The sequence below is a fragment of the Centruroides sculpturatus genome, unplaced genomic scaffold (genome assembly GCF_000671375.1).
Source record: "Centruroides sculpturatus isolate CEXI.00-Female unplaced genomic scaffold, Cexi_2.0 scaffold987, whole genome shotgun sequence".
In the NCBI taxonomy this organism is placed as follows: Eukaryota; Metazoa; Arthropoda; class Arachnida; order Scorpiones; family Buthidae; genus Centruroides; species Centruroides sculpturatus.
This window is the reverse complement of record NW_019385239.1, coordinates 166,160-185,443: the sequence shown is the minus strand read 5'-3', so window position 1 is coordinate 185,443 and position 19,284 is coordinate 166,160. Positions and strand designations below refer to the sequence as shown.

At 39.3% G+C, this 19,284-nt stretch overlaps 1 protein-coding gene across 1 annotated transcript in view; it reads left to right on the top strand.

The window, feature by feature from the left end:
* LOC111636585 (low-density lipoprotein receptor-related protein 6-like) overlaps positions 1-19,284 on the top strand; it is a 49,767-nt gene that overhangs the window by 28,750 nt on the left and 1,733 nt on the right. Inside the window, exon 3 of the mRNA XM_023381863.1 lies at positions 17,923-18,063. Within this exon, the coding sequence (XP_023237631.1) occupies positions 17,923-18,063 (141 nt within the window). The remainder of the gene's footprint in view (positions 1-17,922; positions 18,064-19,284) is intronic.

The following is a 19,284-nucleotide window of genomic DNA, read 5'->3' as shown; positions in this document are numbered from 1 at the left end:
TGGTGGTCAAATTGAAAGTTTGTTCATGAGAAGTAATGAGGATTTTGGTGACACCACAAATTTGACTTTGCAATAGTACAGGCCATTGTCACTTGACTGAATCTGTCACAAATCAACTCCCCAAATACAGTAGAGTCCCGTTAGTCCAAACTAATTGGGACTGAGCCCTGTTCAAATTAGCAGATTTTTGGATTAGTGATAATAAATATGCAGAAGCAAGCAGTAAAATAGGTCCAGTTTATATAGATCCAACATCATCAATGACTTTTGTTTCTTTACAAAAAATATACAGTTGACCCCCCCATAACTCGGTAGATACGTTCCACTTTATAAGAATTTCATGTTGTAGGAATCCTTAAATACATGAGCCAATCACAGCTCGGCATGTATGCAGTTTATGGACTACGGCTGTTTGAAAGGTTTTCTTCCATAAAATTAATCGATTCTAGACTAATTTGACTCAACATTTCCAAAACACGTATAATTTTTTGGGAATAATCCGTATAAACTATGCTATAAATAAAAAATTGTAGGATTACCTACCGAGTGTGCACCGTTCAATGACGTCATTGCTTAAGCTTGTTTTCATCATGGAGCAGCGCACCGAATGGCGGGTGTGTTTTCTGATAAGTTATTTTTCTTCAAAAAATTCACTGAACTTTGGAGACATCATTAATAGAAATAATTTTTATGGCCATTGAATAAGAAATGTATAAAATTACAGTACTGTATTAGACTTGCAGTATCTAATTTATATACTGTACAGACGATAGTAAACTCAACTTAAGGCTGGTATACACGGTAAGGAAATCCTCAAAGGATGTGCTTAACAGACGAAAAAAACTCGGATATAACTGGCTGGATCGAACATAGTAATTTACAAAACTTATTAAAATATCTCCCAACGTATAAAGAATTATTTTTATTTAAAAATAGATAGATAGAAAAAATAATCACGGTTAATAGTGCTCGTCCACTATTGGTCCAGATTCGACCAATCCTGTAGCGACACGAGTCGGCAATGACGTTTTACTGCATTTTACGAGTCCCTTTTAGCGTCTTTATATGAATACAGTCGCAATTTTTTTGCCACGATATACAAATCCGCATTATATGAACGCACGTTGTAGGGGGGTTGACTGTATTTCTTGGTAGACTATACATACTGGATGAGTTTTTATTCGGTCCTTTCACATGCTGTTGAGGTAATAATGATTCCATGGTGGAGTTGGTCTCCACCATGGAATCATGGTGTCAGCTACTCGTCTGCCATACAATGCAAATAAGTTAAAATAGTCCTCTAGTGGTAAAATTAATAAATACATTTAAAAAACAAATTTAGATTTATTACAAAATGTATTACAAAAAAAAATATATTTTTTGTAATACATGTAATACAAAAAAAAAGTTTTTTTAAAAAGGTTTTTGTTTTTGTTATGTAAGTAGCAGGGCTGTGGAGTCGCGTAAAAATCTACCAACTCCGACTTTTCCTTACCATCCGACTCCGACTCCGACCAGGGGCGGACTTGTTGCCAAAAGAGACCCGGAAATTCTGATGCCATCACGTGACTTCAGAATAAAAAATTCAATAGATAGAGATCTAATAAAGATAGAACGTAGAAACTTTTCATTCCAAAGCTAAAAGACTCCTCTAAGTAATATATAAATATGTATTCGATAATTTTTACTTTTCCGGCTGTTATATATAACAGAGGGAAAGTGTAGTGCTGGGTCAAAAAATGATCCCTCCCAAATGTTTTTGGACGCAGGATACCTTGAAATTTCGAGATATGCAAAAGATTTGAGGTTTTTCTATATGTATGGATGTTAGACTGTGGGGGGCTTGATTTTGTTCACCCTGTTTGAAGCCTAATAATTTTTGTGGTCAGAGTGGTCAGAATCGGAGTCATATGGTTTAACACATGAGTTAGTTATTAAGCGTCAAAGTGGTTGAACTAAATCATGTCCCTATTTACATTTAACATCTTAGGCGAGAACATCTTAACGGGTTTTACTGTACTACAGTATTATAAAATGACAAAAAAGCTTACTTTGAGGATAATGACGAGTTTTATTTTATTTTTTTTTAAATTTTGAACGCTAATAACAAGTAAAATATTCATTAAGAGATATGACACTTGACCACTTATATTTTCATTCTGTAGACCTTTAATTAAGGACTGAAATTTAATAGTATTAATGCCCCTTTATATGCAAGCTACAGTGCCATGTTTTGTTTTTTAAACTTTACCCATTCTGAGATATTGTTTAATATCTCAGAACGGAAAATAAAGAAATTAAACAAATTAGACGTTAACACACATGCACGTGCGAATTTTTTTCCCTTTTATTGACTTTTTTGAGGGGTTCGGGAGGTCTCCAAACGTGTAGATTTGCAAAAAAAAAAAAACTTGGAGGGTCAAATTTGACATGATTCCAATACTTTTCCGTTTTGTATACATAACAAGTTGGGAAGTAAAAAGGAGTCGGAGTTGGCGGATTTTTTGACTACTCCGACTCCGGCTAAACACCAAAACTCCACAACTCCGACTCCACAGCCCTGATAAGTATATCTGCTGTTTTAGTAGGCCGTGTCAAACACAGATTTATTAATTTTGTACAGTATTAATACGGTATTGCAATAAAATACAATTTTTGTTGTTGTGAAATTCTAAATCTTTTTGTACCATTAATACCATTTAAATTCAATTGGAAAATACAAAAAACTTGTATTTTGCGAGTTAAAAAATTTCCTCTCCACCGACTGAAACATGTTCGTACTAGTGGGACGCTACTGTTGTGTTATTTTATTGTAGTTATTTAAATTAAATGTTGTGATAATTGGAAATGCCTTGCACTATTGAACAGGGAATTATTATAATGGAAAGGCATATAAAGCAAAAACAGACTGAAAATTAAGGCAATGGTTGATGCAAAAACATCCCATATTATCTATTTTTACAAACTTTTCAGTAAGTAATGGTCCTTGGAATTTGTGCATAAAAAAACTATCAATTTTTATCTGATGAGAGCATTCAGACATGTTTATAAGCAAGTTTTACACAAAATCTTAAAAGGGTTTATCTCAAGAAACTGGATTATCTTACAGTTCTTTTCATATTTTTTGGTCAAAATTTGACCATCCTTAGTTTAGATTTTAAACTGAAGATGGTTGGATTTTGATAAAATATTTCTTCTATTTAATGCCGTATTTTTGCGGAATGACTGGCATGCCACATAAAAACAGGAGTGATCAGCATTCTGGTAACCCTGGGGTTACTGGTATGTTGGTTAAACTGCACCTAAAATATAAAATTAATCAGATCTAACAAAACTAGTTATTAATTAAACATTAAAGAAAACATTCTTCCAAGTACAGTAAAATAATAATGTAATTTGACTGACTTAAAATCAGGAAGAGAGTTTTTATTTACCAGACAATAAAACGATTAATGACTTATTGACATCAACAGTATTAGTAAGTAGTAGGGTCAGGGTAGATGGTCAGCATGGGCTATACTGACCATCTACCGTGACCTTAAAATGAACACCTTTCTCTCAAATTTCACACAAAGCCTATGATAATTGGTATAAGCTGAGATAATTTACAATGAGTTTCTTAAATTTAATATTTTTGCATTTTTGAATCAAATAACAAATACACATAAAAGAAAAGCACTTTTGGAATTTTCCTGTCATTGGAAAGAAGACAAAATGAAGAAATCATTGTAGAAATCATTGATGTGATGCTGACAGTTTTTACCATACAGAAATACCTGATTTTGTGGTTTCCCTGGATGGACTGGCATGCCAGTCATTCCACAAAAATACAGTAAAAAGTTGACTTCCTGAAAATATTAGTTATTTAATGTATTTTTTAACTTTTAGAGGTTGTAAGTTCAAATAGTAGTGATAGTGATAGTGAGCGAAAGAAATGGCGTACCCAGGGGTGTTGCCACTGAGAAAGAGGGTGATAGAGAGGGTGAGAGAATGATAGGGGGGAATGGGGTGGGGATAGAAAAGAGGGTGGAAAGGAGAGAACTGTAGAGTGTTATCCAGATAAGTGTGAAGTAAACAGAGGAGAGAATGCACTGAAAAGTAACAATTGTACAATTAATAACAGATGTACGCCCATCAAGAACAGAATTGATATGCGGGGGCGGATTGGTGAGGGACACAATGGGCTTAACCCCTGTAAAATAGTTGTAATAAGCCTGAAAACTAGGTTATCTGCGTCCATTGTGAAAGTTCATTAATGGTAGATGGTTACAGAAGTTTTTTAGTCCATGGAAGATCCGTGCTGAGGAGAGGAGGACGCTGAAGTTGCAGGGCCAATGATGACCTTTCGCTTGCACAATACTACGCAGATTTTCGCGGTAGGAGGTGTACTTAGGACAGGTGAATAAGACGTGAAATGGATCCTCTTCTTCTACGATGTCACAGGTGCAATTACCATTTCCTTTCTTAAGGAAACGTTTAAGGTACGCACGGAAGTTCCCGTGCGCTGTGATAAGCTGGGTGATGGCATGGTTGGTGTGGAAGAAGGATAAATTAAGATGTGTGCTGACACTTGGGAGAAATTTGTACGTGTGTCGGCCAGTGGTGCCAGTATCCCACTCTTTTTGCCAGATAGTGATGAGTAGTTTGTGCAGTTCTCTGTGAATGGTGGAGAGAGGGATAGCCTCATAAGCATAGGTATCAGCTATCTTGTGAGCATTCTTAGCCAGCCTATCGGCCCTTTCATTACCTGGATTCCCAGAGTGGCCCTGAACCCAGTAGAAATTGATGTAGGCTGAGTTATTAATTTCGTTAAGGAGGTTGAGACTATTGTCAATGATTGGCAATTTTTGGTTTCGATTCTTTATCTGATGGAGTGCCACAAGACTGTCTGTGATGATGTTGACAGTTTTTCCAGAGAAGCAGGAGATATTTTGCTTGATGTACTTCAGGGTGGCGAGGATAGCCAGGGATTCCGCCTGGTTATTAGAGCACTGGGTGCACAGGCGAAAAGCAGCTTGCCAATGATGTTTCTTAGTGCTATCAACCAGGCAAGCAGACGCACCCACAGCATCCCGGGTTTTTGAGCCGTCAGTGAAGAAATTTAGCCCAGTAAGTGAGGGTGGCAAATTAAAGTAGATCCTATTGGTGGGAGAAATTGCTGGGTGGAGCTGGTTGATATTGCAGTTGAGGTCTATTCTGTAGTTAGAAATGTCATCAATCAATTTGCTGAAGGAGTCAGGGAGTTGCATTTTGGAGATCAATTTTCTTAGTTCAGATTTGGTAATGTTACGAAAGTGAAGATTCATAAGTAAATTCCTTAGATACCTTGCAAGAATTACCAGGTGTATAGGAAGGAACCCAGCGATGACCAGGAGGGCATTGGTTGGAGCGGTCCTATAAGATTTGGTGGTTGCAATTGCAGCTTTACGCTGCGCGGAGAGCAGTTTCCGTCTGATATGGATGTTGTTGACTGCGTAGCCCCACTCCTCGCTTCCATATGTTAGAATCGGTTCGATTGCACCTGTATAGATGAGTTGGCTGGTCCCGTGATCAAGCCCCCAGTAGTTCCGGGCTATACTTCTGAGGGAGTGGCTGACACGTATTACCTTATTGTACACATAGTGAGTGTGATCCCTCCAGGTCAGTTTGGAGTCTAGGATTACCCCAAGGTATTTCATACTATTGACACATTGGATCCTTTGGCCCTTGATGCGGATGGTCGGTTTTTTATGTAATGGATTCCCTTTAGGAAAGACCATACAGTAACTTTTATTATGGTTAATGATGAGGTAGTTGTCCTCACTCCAGTTGAGAATACTTTTTAGGAAATTGTTAGTGTGCTGTTGAAGAACCTCATGATTTTGGTGAGAAAGCAAGACGACAGTGTCGTCTGCATAACCTTGCAGATAAGGGTTGCCTGGGAAGTCAGAGGTATTGAGAGAGTCGAGTAGCCCATCATAAAGAATGTTCCAAAGCATTGGGCCTGATTTGGAGCCTTGGGGGCAGCCCCTAGTAATTGCGGTTTTGTACATTATGGTTCCTTGTTCAATAGCTAGGGCAGCCCTCCCTGATAAATAACTTCTGAGGAGCTCATGGATGTTGAGTGGGCAGTTGAGATTTGCGAGATTAGTCAGGATGGCGGGCCACCACGCGTGGTCGAAAGCGCCCTTAAAATCAATCGAGACCATCATCGTGTGTTTCCCGTCGTTTTTGGCGTCACGGACATAATCAAGGATCTTACCTATTGCTTGGTGGGCACTCTTATTTTTCCTAAACCCGTATTGGGCTGGGTGAAGTGCATTCGTTTTTTCCAAGTGATGGAGGATCCGTCCTCCCATTAGAGCATCAAGAACCTTTCCCAAAACAGCCAGGAGGGATATGGGGCGGTAGTCAGAAGGCTTGGTAGGGGCGGTGTCTTTAGTCTTGGCGATTAGCCTTACAGCCGCTTCTTTCCAGATGGCTGGGAAGTACTTAAGATCCAAACATTTATTAAAGATTATTAAGAAAGTTGTAGGTATGGCCTCATAGGCGTGTTGTGCCATCTGCCCGTTAATCAAGTCAGGGCCAGGGGCTTTACGCTTTTTGATTTTATGGAATTCTCTTCTTATCTCCTCAGAAGTGAAAGGTCTATCGTCGTCAGTCAGAAGGGAAATTAGGCTTTGACTTCTGATTTCTTGTTGCTTGGGATTGTCGTTCGTTGGATTATCAGGTGGGAAGAGGTCGGTGAAAATGGCTTGGTAAGTATCATTAAGGTTGTTTGTCTTGCCAGTATCAGTTGAGATGGTTGCTGGAGGTTTCAGAGGTTTCTTCTATTTAATGGCTGTATAATAAGGAGTTGACCATGGTCCATTGTGGTTGGAGGTGGTGCAGAACTCCTGCCAAGACTTTCTTCTTGTATTGTTAATTAACGCCTTGTAGTCCCTAAAAAGGGTCCTATATTCATCGGTTCTCAGAGATTTTAATGCCAGGTCGTCTGTGGTCCTGATCTTGCGTTTTGCCCTCCGTACCGCAGTTTGTTTGGCAGCCAATTCCCTATTCCACCAGGGGGCAGAGGGTTTACAGACCTTGACTTCGGTCGCAGAGTGATAAGCCCTCTTAATGGCGGAATGTAAGGTGAAAATTACATTGTCAAGCTCGTGAGTAGTGTTAATTTGAATCAGCCCCACGGGGTGCCAAATAGTTTTTAGTGTCTCTTCGAAACTCTCCCAGTTGGTTTTATTTGCTATAAAGTAGTTAGCATGAGAGGAGGTGCTGTTGATGGTGGTCTGGATATAGGCATGACCGCTCGCAGAGGGGATAGCCAAGGTCCGGCAATCGATGTTTAGCCTGGTGGCGGTACTATTTCCCAGGCAGAGATCAATCCAGCTCTCACCGTTGTGATTTGAGAAGGTAGGAAGCCGACTCTTATTCAGAGAATGCAAGTCAAGCTCAGTCATGAGTTCGGTCACGGCCAGTCCCCTAGGGTCTTCAAAAGGGCTGAACCAGATAGGGGATTTGGAATTAAAGTCCCCACAGACTATCTTAGGGCCTAGTGGGAGGGCCTGGACAATGGTCTTGATGATAAGGAGAGGAGTCTCGATGTTCTCCGAAGGTGGGCAGTGGGTGTTGATGATATGTAAGGTAGTGGAATCCATATTGACACTGATAGTGGTGGTGTATTCATTACAGTGATGAGAGATCAGTTGACAGATTAGGTTTCTATTCCTTATTAGAAAGCCTGTCTTAATGGAAAAATTGTCAATTTTCTTAGTTAAGTGGTGACCCTGGCCTGAGAGGGCAACCTTGTTGTCATAGGTATAGGGCTCCTGGTAGGCGAGAATATTAGTGTCCCTCTCAGCCATAATTTGAACAGTAGCTGACGAGGCCGCCTTGCATTTCTGTAGGTTTATTTGTAGAATTTTAAGGTGATGGTTATTCATAACAGTACTGGAGGTCAGATTATGAGTTGGAGGAGATTTATCCATGATAGAAGCAATGAATGGAAAGTGGCTTATGAAAAGTGGCTTATTCGTAGTGGGTGCTATTTACCTGTATTGTCTTGTACTTTTTTAGAATAGGGCAGTTCTTGTCTAAGGCATTATGGTCTGTTCTTAACTTTTTATGATCGGGGACAGTCTTGTTGTGTTGAATACAGTTAGTACACTTCGGATCTTGTGAGTTCGGGCAATCCCTAAATTTGTGCCGTTTGGCACAGTGACTGCATCGTTGATTATCCTCGCAGCGGTGCGAGGTATGCCCGAAGCCCGTGCATTTAAAACATCTCATGATCGAGATGTAGTCGTCGACTGGTATGGAGCACCACCCAACGAAGAGTTTCCCGTGCTGCATTATCGCGTTCCTGATTTTCGGGGGTACAGATAGCACTACGTGCCTAGCCTGATGAGCGCCTCTTGGGTTGAAGCTGTGGCTGATCTGCACCTCCTGATTATAGGCATCTTCATTAAGGTGGCTTTGTAGGAAAGTGTTTTGAAGATATATATTATCGAGAAGTTCTGAGTCGTCAATGGTCGAAGAAACGTTGAAAAGAATAACCTTAGGTTGCTTTTTGTTTCTGGTTGAGATCCTAAGTTTACGAGATAATAGGGAGTGGGTTTGAATAGCTTGTTTTAGGGTTTGCGAGTCCTCCTCACTATGGACTTGAATGTTAAGGTCCCCGCTTGGAAGGGGCCTGATCTGGTTAACTTTTATTCCTAATTGCCACGGGTTTATATGCTCCTGAACTAGGTTCATTGTTTCTTCTGGGATTGGAGGGGGTTCGTTCGGACCAGTAATGGGCGAGAGAACGACGTTATGTCCCTTTTTCTTGGGGTTTTCTTTCCCCTCGAGTTTAGCTGTATTTACAGTAATAAATTTAGTTGTGGCACTTAGTGGGCGGGGATTTTTCTTCACTACCTCTGAGTAGAGGCACTTATTGGAAGCTTTAGTTAAATTGGAGACTTCTTTCAGTCGCTCCCTGAGAGCCAAGACCATGCCAAAAATTTGATTAGCAGAGGCGTGCATCTGGACTGCCGCCTCCTGAACACGTGAACGATCGGCCACACGAACAGCGACATTGCTTTCCAAAGGTAAGGAGCCTAAGATAGTGCTCAGGTTTTGGTTAATTGAAGATATGAGGTCTTCTTCGACAAAACTGTTGTTTAAACTGTCTTCCATTGTTTGAAAAGTCACGGCACACGAGGAAGTCGGACGGAGTGAATAGATGATTACTTAGATCAGGGCTTCTTAAACTATGGGTCGCGACCCCATTTGGGGTCGCTTAGCGAAATCTTGGGGTCGCGAGATTTTAATGCAAAATATTGAAAATAATTTGTGAGTTTGAAAATGGCACGGTTTGTGTCATAGGTTTCGTGAATTGCGCTTTCTGTCACTTCTGGTGCAGTGAGACAATGATTCAGCAACACTTTAGTGTGAACTAGTGTAGTGTTTTCGCTTTTCAGTGTATTCAATTATCTCTGTTCCGTTGTAACACAAGAGTGAACTGTAGTAATACACCATTATTGTTTTTGCAAACTTGTATACATCTTTATTTTATATTTTTTTTGGGGGAGTCGCGAAAAAAATCACAATCATAAATGGGGTCGTGAATAAAGAAAGTTTAAGAAGCCCTGACTTAGATGAATAACTACCAGCCGATGACAACCAGTGAGCCGAACGGCGCGACACTAGCAGCACTGGGAGGTAGGCGATGGGCACTTGAAGAAGACTAGGTAACAGTAAGCCACTACGTCCAGAAGGAGTTGGCTGAGGAACAGTTCGTCACAACGCTGGATCCGTGAAATCCACACCAATGCCGATCGGCGGAAAAGTGCCGAAGGACGATAACGGTGTACCGAGTATTACCGGTACGAACAGAGAAAATAACCGATAACACGGCCCGCGAAGGGTCAAGCTCAACGCGATACAAATATAACAGTTGATACAGAACTAGCGAGGCGGACGAGCGTGACCCGTGGAACCCCGAGCGGCCACTACGCCGAATGGCTGACTGACCACGTGGTCCCGGAAAACCTTTGTTAACGGTAAAACCTTAAGACCAAAATAACTCGCGTTTCGCGTAACGTACAACAATCAAATTACCAGACAATATATATAAAGTTACACACTATAAAATACCGTTTTTACGCAGTCCAAAACCGTCGGGGAACCCGATGGAGAAAAACAAAGTCCGAAGATTTAAGTCCAGAACTCCAGAAGTAACCATCCGATTGATATATTTTTTTTTACTCACGTAATCCCTGTGTGAAGAGGAATAATTTGATGTATTACAATCCAAATTTGGGACAGTTAATCCAAACTAATCGCGATCGAAGTACGGAGCACAATTCTCTACACCTGGTCTCTGCCAACTCCAAACGAGTTCCCAAATAGTAGTGAGTCAATTTTTTCAGGTATAATTAAGTTTATTTTAATTATTAAATATATTATAAGTTTGCAACATCCTCTGTCTTTATTACCAAAGAGTTTAATAAATAAATTGAATTATGAAAGAAATAATTAGTTTCTTATGTCAGATTGTTGTCAGATTAAATTTTAAGAGCACTATCTATTAGTATTAATAAATGCTGACAGACAGTGCACTTAAAATTTTATAGGATAAATTGAATTGTAGTATAAAAATAACCTATAATTTCCAATTGCTGATTGTTAAACTCATTTTAATAGCATTTTTAAGATTGTCAGTGTTTTGATTATTCCTGACATGTGATGCAGTCATAATAACATGTATTCATATTGATGAAAAAAGTAGTAATAAAACTATTTTTTAATAGAGGCTGTTTAAATGTTTATATTACTGTCAAAACAAGATAACAGTATCTTGTTCAAAAACAAGGTACTGTTATCTTGTTAATAACAAAGTAAAAGTCTCAAAAGAGTTTTACTTTGTTATTTTTAAACCTTATGAATGCCACTTGGTTTTTTTAAAATTGGTTTTTTAACATGCATGCAGAATTTCATAAACAGAAAAAAATTATTTTTACAGGCTTTTTTTTTTTGCTGTATATGGCAAGCATTGATGAAAACTGATGATGAAATCTCTTGTTCTAAATTATAGACCAGGGGTGGCCAACCTGCGGCTCGCGAGCCACATGCGGCTCTTTGAAGGATTATTTGTGGCTCTCAATAAACGTACCTGAGTTTCCTTTTTATTTTTGTGTTATTATATTTTAAAAAATTATTATCGTTCTGTATGTGTTTCAAAATGTCTTCTAAAATATTTCCTAAAATATGTGTGTGTTTCAAAATGTCTTCTAACAACAAATATGAAAGACTAAGTGCAACGTTGTAACAAATTTCATTTCTGTCCAAGTTAAGAATGATATGACTCATCGAAAACTGCGCAAATGAACATAAACAATGGCGTAATCATCCGTTATCGACCGACTCCAGACCGATTTTGAATTTGTAAACTGTTATTGCAACAGACAGTTGACATTGTGCTCTGGAGGAAACAATTTGTATCACTCTTGCTACGGATATAATTTGTAATCTGGAATTTTTTGCATACCTTTTTAATACATATTTAATTGCGGCTTGTGAAAAATTTCAAATTTTGAAAAATGGCTCGGACTATCAAGGAGCTTGGCCACCCTGGTTATAGACTAAAACTGCATTTTAGATTTAAACATAAACATGAAATAATACTATCTTAGGAGTGTGAATTAGTTTTGAGGGTTTTCAAAAGAGTGCTCTAGTTGTAAATTTTAGTGGTCAAATCTGAATTATATTTATGTTCAGTAAGCTAAAAACCAAAGACTAGTTAAGAGTTGGATTTATATAAGTATTGAAATGGAAGTTCCAAGAGAGCATTTTTGGCACATGTTACTTTATTTTTTCACAATAGAAAAACAACTGCAGATAGTCACCAAAAGCTTGTCAAAGCTTATGGACAGTCTTTTCCATCAATTAAAACTTGTGAGTATTGATTTAGACAGTTTAAGAGTAGTAATTTTGATGTTAGTGACAAAAAGATTGGGACAGTTAAAACATTTGAAGGTGCTGAATTGTAAGTTATTATTGGACAAAGACACATCTCAAACCACTTCAGAACTTGCAAAATAACAGTTATCAAACATTTTCATGCCATGGGAAAAGTTCTGAAGGAAGGAGAATGTATGCCACATGAATTGTTGGAAAGTGTTATAGCAAACCAATTAAACATTTTTGTGTCAATGCTTGCCAGACAAAAAAGAAAGTTTTTGTATCAGACTATTAATGGTTAGTTTATTTAGATAATCCTAAATGCAAAAGATCATGGTGTGACTCTGGCCAACTGTCAACATCAACACTAAAGTGGAATATTTATGGTTGCAAGGTTATGCTGACTATTTGGTGATATTAAGCCTCATAAAGCAACTCCTTCCCTGCCCCATCGCACCATAGGGTTAAAGAGACTGTGCCTTAATCATAAGCTGGTCGGATACCTGACACGGTAGGCAGGGACAACTTAGCTGGGTCACATGGTACATCTTACGGGCTCCCAGCCGCACCCCGGCCCAGCTCTCTAACTTGACACAACTTTTGAATTGTGCAGCCTGTTCTGCACTTAGTCCACAATACTAAACTATTAGCTCACAATGCTCAACAAAAATATAATAAAAGTAACGGGCAGAGGGTTCCCTTTCCTACAAGAGGAGGGGGCCTGGCCTAGTGCGTCCACTAGGCTTATAGATCGAGTAGATCTATGATTCTTTCCATCAAATCCTTTAGTTTGTTTAAGTTTCCTTTACTAGCTGCAAGCGCTCAAAGTACTTGTTCAGGCAGTCTAGATCAGTTGACTTGGTCGGCCCCTCGGCGAAATCCTTAGTGAGAGGACAGTCAAGTATGTAGTGTCTTGCATTGCCACGAGGACACCCACAGGAGCAGCTACCATCTCCTTGCCCAAATTTGGACTTGAAGTGGGGAAACTTCCCATGACTGGTCAGTATTTGGGTCGTAAGCCAATTGCAACACACCAGAGCGAGGCCAACTACAGGCATGAAGGCGTAGGTTGACCTACCTACTCTACTCTGAGTCCAGCACTCTTGCCAGTATGTCATTGATTGTTTCAGCAAAGTCCTTTTAATGTATGAAGTTCAGGGTTCCACCGTCCTTGTTACAAATGGCTCCTGCCTTAGCCAGCTGGTCAGCACGTTTGTTGCCCAGGATCCCGATGTGACTTCAGACCCACCGCAGGGCAACGTGTTGTTCGTGCCTCACCCTTAGTACTCTGCTTCTGATCTCCTGTACCAGCAGATCGTGATGGTACCTGTCGCTCAAGGCCTGTAGTGACGACTGGCTATCGGAGTAAACTGTGACCGGATCTGGATGTTGTAAGATCCACTGGGACATCCCCTCCAGGATTATCAGTTCTACCTGGAACACGGATGCTTCCTCATTCAGTCTGACTGACTGTTCATACATGTCACAGAAGACACAGTATGTGGCACCTACCAAGCTGTCATCTTTAGAGCCATCAATGTATATTTCAACACCACTACCAGTCGGTTTACCGACATCCCAGTCATCCAATCCTATGGGCCGGATGGACTTTTAGAACGTTTGTCTGACTCCTAAGTCTGATTGGGTACTTCTGATTACAATGCATAGCTTCTATTCCTTCCACCTTGGTTCTGTAGAAGGCTGCCTCTTGGCTGACCACCAGAAGCAGCAGAAGCAGCCTGGTCAAGACCAAGGCCTTCTCTGTCGACACAGTTCTGTATGCTCTTGTGATCTGCTGGTCAGTGGGTTGCTGGATTGTGAGCAACATCTTGCTCTGGTTGACATTGGCAGAGTCCTTCCACCATACATTATAGGCATAGCAGATAACATGCTCTACACTCATCTTATAAATGGCTCGAAGTGCTTCTCCACTAAGGCCATAATCCTGTCTAGGTAGTCTAGATAGTGCCGCTATTGTGAGGTTTGTTCTTTCATGAACACTCCTCAGATGCGGCGTCCAGCCGCATCTGAGGAGTGTCATAGTGTCTGATTGATGATGGCACCGAGGTACTTTAGCTTGTTCATTTTTTGGATGGGGTTATCCTGGATCCGGTATATTGGTCGGCGGGCCAACACTCCAGTCTGGGCCACCATCAGGGCCTCCGATTTCTCAGGGCTGAATGAGAGCATATGCAGTGCCAGTGACTGACTCTGAGGTAACCCACACCATCAGCAACCTAGCGAATGATTTGTTCTATTGCTTCGTTGCTGCAACTCTCCATGTTGCTACGGCTGTAGCCTGCAACTACTAGCAACAGATTGTCAGCATATGCCTGCAACTGGACTTTGTCCAGGAGGACTAGTCATAGTGTCGTGTCTGCTAGAATGTTCCAAAGTAAGGGGCCGATACAGGATCCTTGGGGACAACCCCTCTCCAGTATCTTTGTATAGCTTACACTTGATGTAGACTACGTCGCGGTCACTCAGGAAGCTCCTGGTAAGTGATATAAGGGTGGTTGGCAGGTTTGCCTTCCGCAGTTCACCCAATATGGATGGCCACCAGACATTGTCAAAAGCCCGCGCAATGTCCATCAAAACGAGCGGTGTGTGGAGGCCCTGTTGGTGGTTCTGGTAAACCAGTGAAACCACCTGATGTAGTACGCAGCAGGTTGACAAGTCCGGCCGGAACCTATATTGGTTTGGGTGTAACAGCCTTTTCCGATTTAAGTGGTGGTACACTCTGTCACTAAGGATTCTGTCTAGAACCTTCTCTAGGACTGGCAAGAGACTTATCGGTCTATACGACTTTGGTTCGTTCTTCGGGTGCCTATTCTTGTGAATAAACACAAGACGTGCCCACTTCCACTGCACTGGGAAATGACCCAGGAGTAGACATTTCTGGTACAGAGCATGGAGCAGGCCAGGACATTCATGTTGCAGAACTTGTACCATTTTGGCCGTGATCCCATCAACGCCAGGTGCCTTCCCTTTCCGTAGGTTGCTGATGGTGTGGGTTACCTCAGAGTCAGTCACTGGCACGGGCATCTCAGCCTCAAGAATGGGCAACTCCATGTCACTTCGAAGCTGCCTCTGTTCTTTGATATTGTTGGACTGCTCATCGCATGGAAAATGCGAGCAGAGCAGCACCTGAATTGACTTCTCCTGTGTAGAGGTTAGGGAACCATCTGGCCTTTTGATGGACCCCAAGACCACTACTCTTAACTTTGCCCACCACTAGCTTGTAGGGTAGACAGAACGGGTTGTTGTCACTGATTTCCTGACAGAAACTGAGCCATGAGGTCTTTTTAGCATCGTTCAGTTTGTACTTGTACTCAGCGTTGGCCCTCTGGAACTCCAGTTTCCTGGTTGCCCGAAGGTCATCGTCCCTGCATCGTTGAAAGATGCACCGGAGCACCCTCGCATGCTTCCTCAGGACACTCAGCTCCTGGGTCCACCAGCTGGCAAACAACCGGCATTACAACTTCCTCCAGATCCCCGACACTCTCAACCTTAGAGACTTGGGTGGCAATATCGGCTGTCTTTTCTACGAGGCATTTGCTAAATTGATCACGGTTTCCAGCAGTCAGCTTGTAGCTGCTACTCAACCAGTCAGGCGAGCCACTCCTCACTTCAATGGCAATGAAGCGATGGTCGCTACAGCTTTCTGCATTGATTGTTTCCCATTGCGAGGTCAATCTCAGCATAGCCCCACTAATGATGGTAAGGTCAATCCAGCTCTCACCCATTGGAGAGGAGTAGGTAGCTATCCCAAACAGATCGTTCAGGATGTGCAACCCCACCCCTCTGCTTTGTCCTTCATCATGTTCCTGTCAGGATCTTCTACAGGTGAGCCCCACAGTGAGTGCTTGGCATTAAAGTCACCAGCCAAGACATCCTTACTGCAGAGCATGACAACCCCTTCGAGTTCATTCAGAAGGTCTCCCAGTTTTGGCGATGGCGGGCGATAACTGGAGACTGCAACCCAAACACAGGTGGGTGACCGTATTTCTACGGCCACTACAAGCCGCAAAACGTGGATGGCATACGCATCAACATTCCTACGCGTGAGAATAACTGCAGCTCAACAATCGTCACCTTCTTGGGCGAAAACATTCCATTGTAATGAGAGGCCACCGACCTTTCCTTGTACTAGGTACGGCTCTTGAAGAAGAATGATATCTATCTCCCGCTCCGCCACTTCCACCCGTAATTGGGCAGTTGCGGCGCGACACTTTTTGGCGTTAAACTGCATTATTTTGCAGCCGCGCTTGTTCATCTGCTGTGTGTTAAAGAAGACAGAATCGAACACAAGAGGCTCATTCCCATTTACTGACCAAAGTCAGTTCGAGCCTGAACTCTTTCGAGCTCCCGTGTGTAACATGGTCAGCTGGCACTCATTGCTTAGTGTCCAATATCCAGCTGCAGGCTGAACCTTTGGTTCACTCTCATGCAGTTAATGCACTTAGGCTTGGTGGCCTTGCACTCCTTGTAAGAGTGGTCCGCGGCACACCTGCTACATGCTTGAGCCACCGCTGAGCAGCTCTTGGCTACGTGATTGTAACCATAGCATTTGTAGCATCGGGTGATTGCTAAATATCTCTTCACTCAGTTGCGCGTTCGCCCAATGTGTAGCTTTCCTCGTTTGAGGAACTCATGATATACGGTAGGCTTTGTTTCAGAATCACATTTTCCAGTTCTACATGAATTCCTTGTTCTGCCAGTTCTTGAAGGCCATTGTTGGTAAGGCTCTCACCAGAAACCTGCAGTAACATTTCAATATCCTACTCATCTACATCTCCTACTCCTGCTGTATCGATTAGGTTGACAATATGATAAAAAGGTGCAGAACATCATTAAAAAGTAGGGATAAAAAAGGAAACCACCTGTTTATACTGTTTTTAAAACCATTGTTAGTCAACTGACTTCATTTTCCTAATCAATTGCAGGAAGAAATTTAAAATTTTGGGAAGGAGTACTTTTCAAATTCAAATTCAAAACTATTTACAATTGAAATTTGTCAGCTAATCAATAGCATAATTTAACTTTTTGATCATTAAATGGGCAGGAAAATCAATTAGAAATTTTTTAACTATTGATATTGTAGAATCAACATGAATGAATTTCATTTGTAATTTTGTGCAGAAGCTTAAGAAAGGCAGTAAATGATGCTAGTTGAAGAGAATGGTTGAAAAGGCTGCAAAATTGGGATTGAAAATTCAGTTTAAATGGATTAGAAGATTATTTTCTGATGGCTGGTTATGGTTTCCTGTAAAAATGAGGCCAGCATTAAAAGTAGTGTAGCAATGCAGATTCCATGCTTACTAATAATGCTTTGATGATTGACAACTGATGAATTCTGTTCAATGCCGTTAAAATATATGAACTTTGGACTCAAACTTGCTAAGTTTTAGATTAGTTATTGGTCCAAGTAAAAGTGAAAAGACTCTACAAGCCTGGTACTTGGAACTGAAAAACCTTACTCTTTGGTTATGAGAAATTTTTATGGACAGTGCTAATAAATGATCACCTAGAAAGCTTTTTCTTTTTATTTTTTTTCTTAAAAAAAAGAATAGATTTATATTTGGTTTGACATACTCGAATTTGATTTTGTTTGGTTTGATTGATTGAGGATGAAAAGATTTATTGTGAAAATACTATCTATCTTTTATTATTATTATGTTTGTATTCTAATTAAAAGAATTAACACCAGAAGACAGTGGTTTTTTGTTTTATTGTTAATTTGATATGGTATCATCCTACTTATTATAATTATTATGTAACAATGGAAAAAAATTTATTAACTAAAAAAAATTATAAGAGAAATAAAATCAGTAACTCAGACTAATATTTTACATTTCAATGTTATGGCTCTGGCTTTAGTTTCAGTGAAACAGAAATGCATCAAATGGTACTGTTTGTTAATATTTTTAGAATTCCTAATTGAATTTTTCTCTTCCTTTTAAAATTCTAATTAATTATTATAAATATTTTTGATTTTTATAGGTTAATGTTTTGGACTGATTGGGGAGAAATGCCAAAAATTGAACGAGCTAGTATGAATGGAAATCATTCGACACGAAAAATAATAGTCAAAGAAAATATATTTTGGCCAAATGGACTTACTATTGACTATGAAACAAAAAGGTATATTTTCATTAATTAGTTTTTTTTAATTGTATACAATATGTATATATATAGTTTTTTGTTATTTTCTTATAAAACATAACAAATAAATTTTAATCATAACATAAAGAAAAAATCTTATAACTTAAGATACTTTTTCTTTGCCATTGATACCAGTCAAAGAATAAAAACAATAATATACAAAATATATACAAGTCATCTGTAAGATATTCATTTTAGAATATTTATATATTTCAATTCAAAAAGAAAAGAATAAATTTTGATTTGTTATCTAAAGATATTTTTCCTGAAAAGAAAGCTGAATTAACTAGTTGTTAGATATCTTACACCAACTATAAACTCAAATTGATTTATATATATTAATATAATATATATTATATATGTTTGTTTATTGTATTAGATTAAATGGGCATAAGTTTTTATGTATATTATACATAGTTTATTTAAAGAAGCCAATAATATTTTTTTCATTTCTTATGAGAAAGGAATAATATTTTTTTCTGATAATATTAAAAATACAGGAGAAAGAGAAGTGGATGATTTTAAATATTGCAAAGAAACTAATACGCTGCTGTTGATAAAGGAAGGTATCTTCTGTCAATCTAGGATCCTCAGAATTAAATTTATGAAAATAAAAGAAAGTGTATTGTTCTTTATACTTTACCAAACGATCGCCTAAATATCGGGCTATAATACGGCTAATTAAATGATTGGAATAAAGTAATTTGACACTTGAGGTAGACGTTAGGCGCCATCTCTTAAATAAATTAATAATTAAAATTAATTAAATAAATTTAGAACCTTCTGGAATAAAAGAACTGGCAAAAATCTGACAACAAAGTATAAAAGTTCTTTATACTTTGTTGTCAGATTTTCTAAAATGGAAGTCTGGAAAGACCTAGGTCTTATTAAGTTTGAAGATATCTCAAATTTTAATTGTTATTCACTGATAAAATTTTGCATGGGAGCAGTATAAGAGATTATAAAATTCTTTTCAGTCTTAAAGCACATAATTTAACCTTTCATTAAGAAAAATTTTTTCCTCTAGTTACAGATACATGAAAGATAACTAATATTTAAATGTTTCTTTTAGTTTTCTGAAGTCCAGTAAATAATTATTAGAAATGCAAATTATTAAGTTTGGCATTATTATACAAAGAAATAATTTTAAAAATCCTATATTGAGAGATCACTACTTTATAGTTTAATTTATTCAGGATT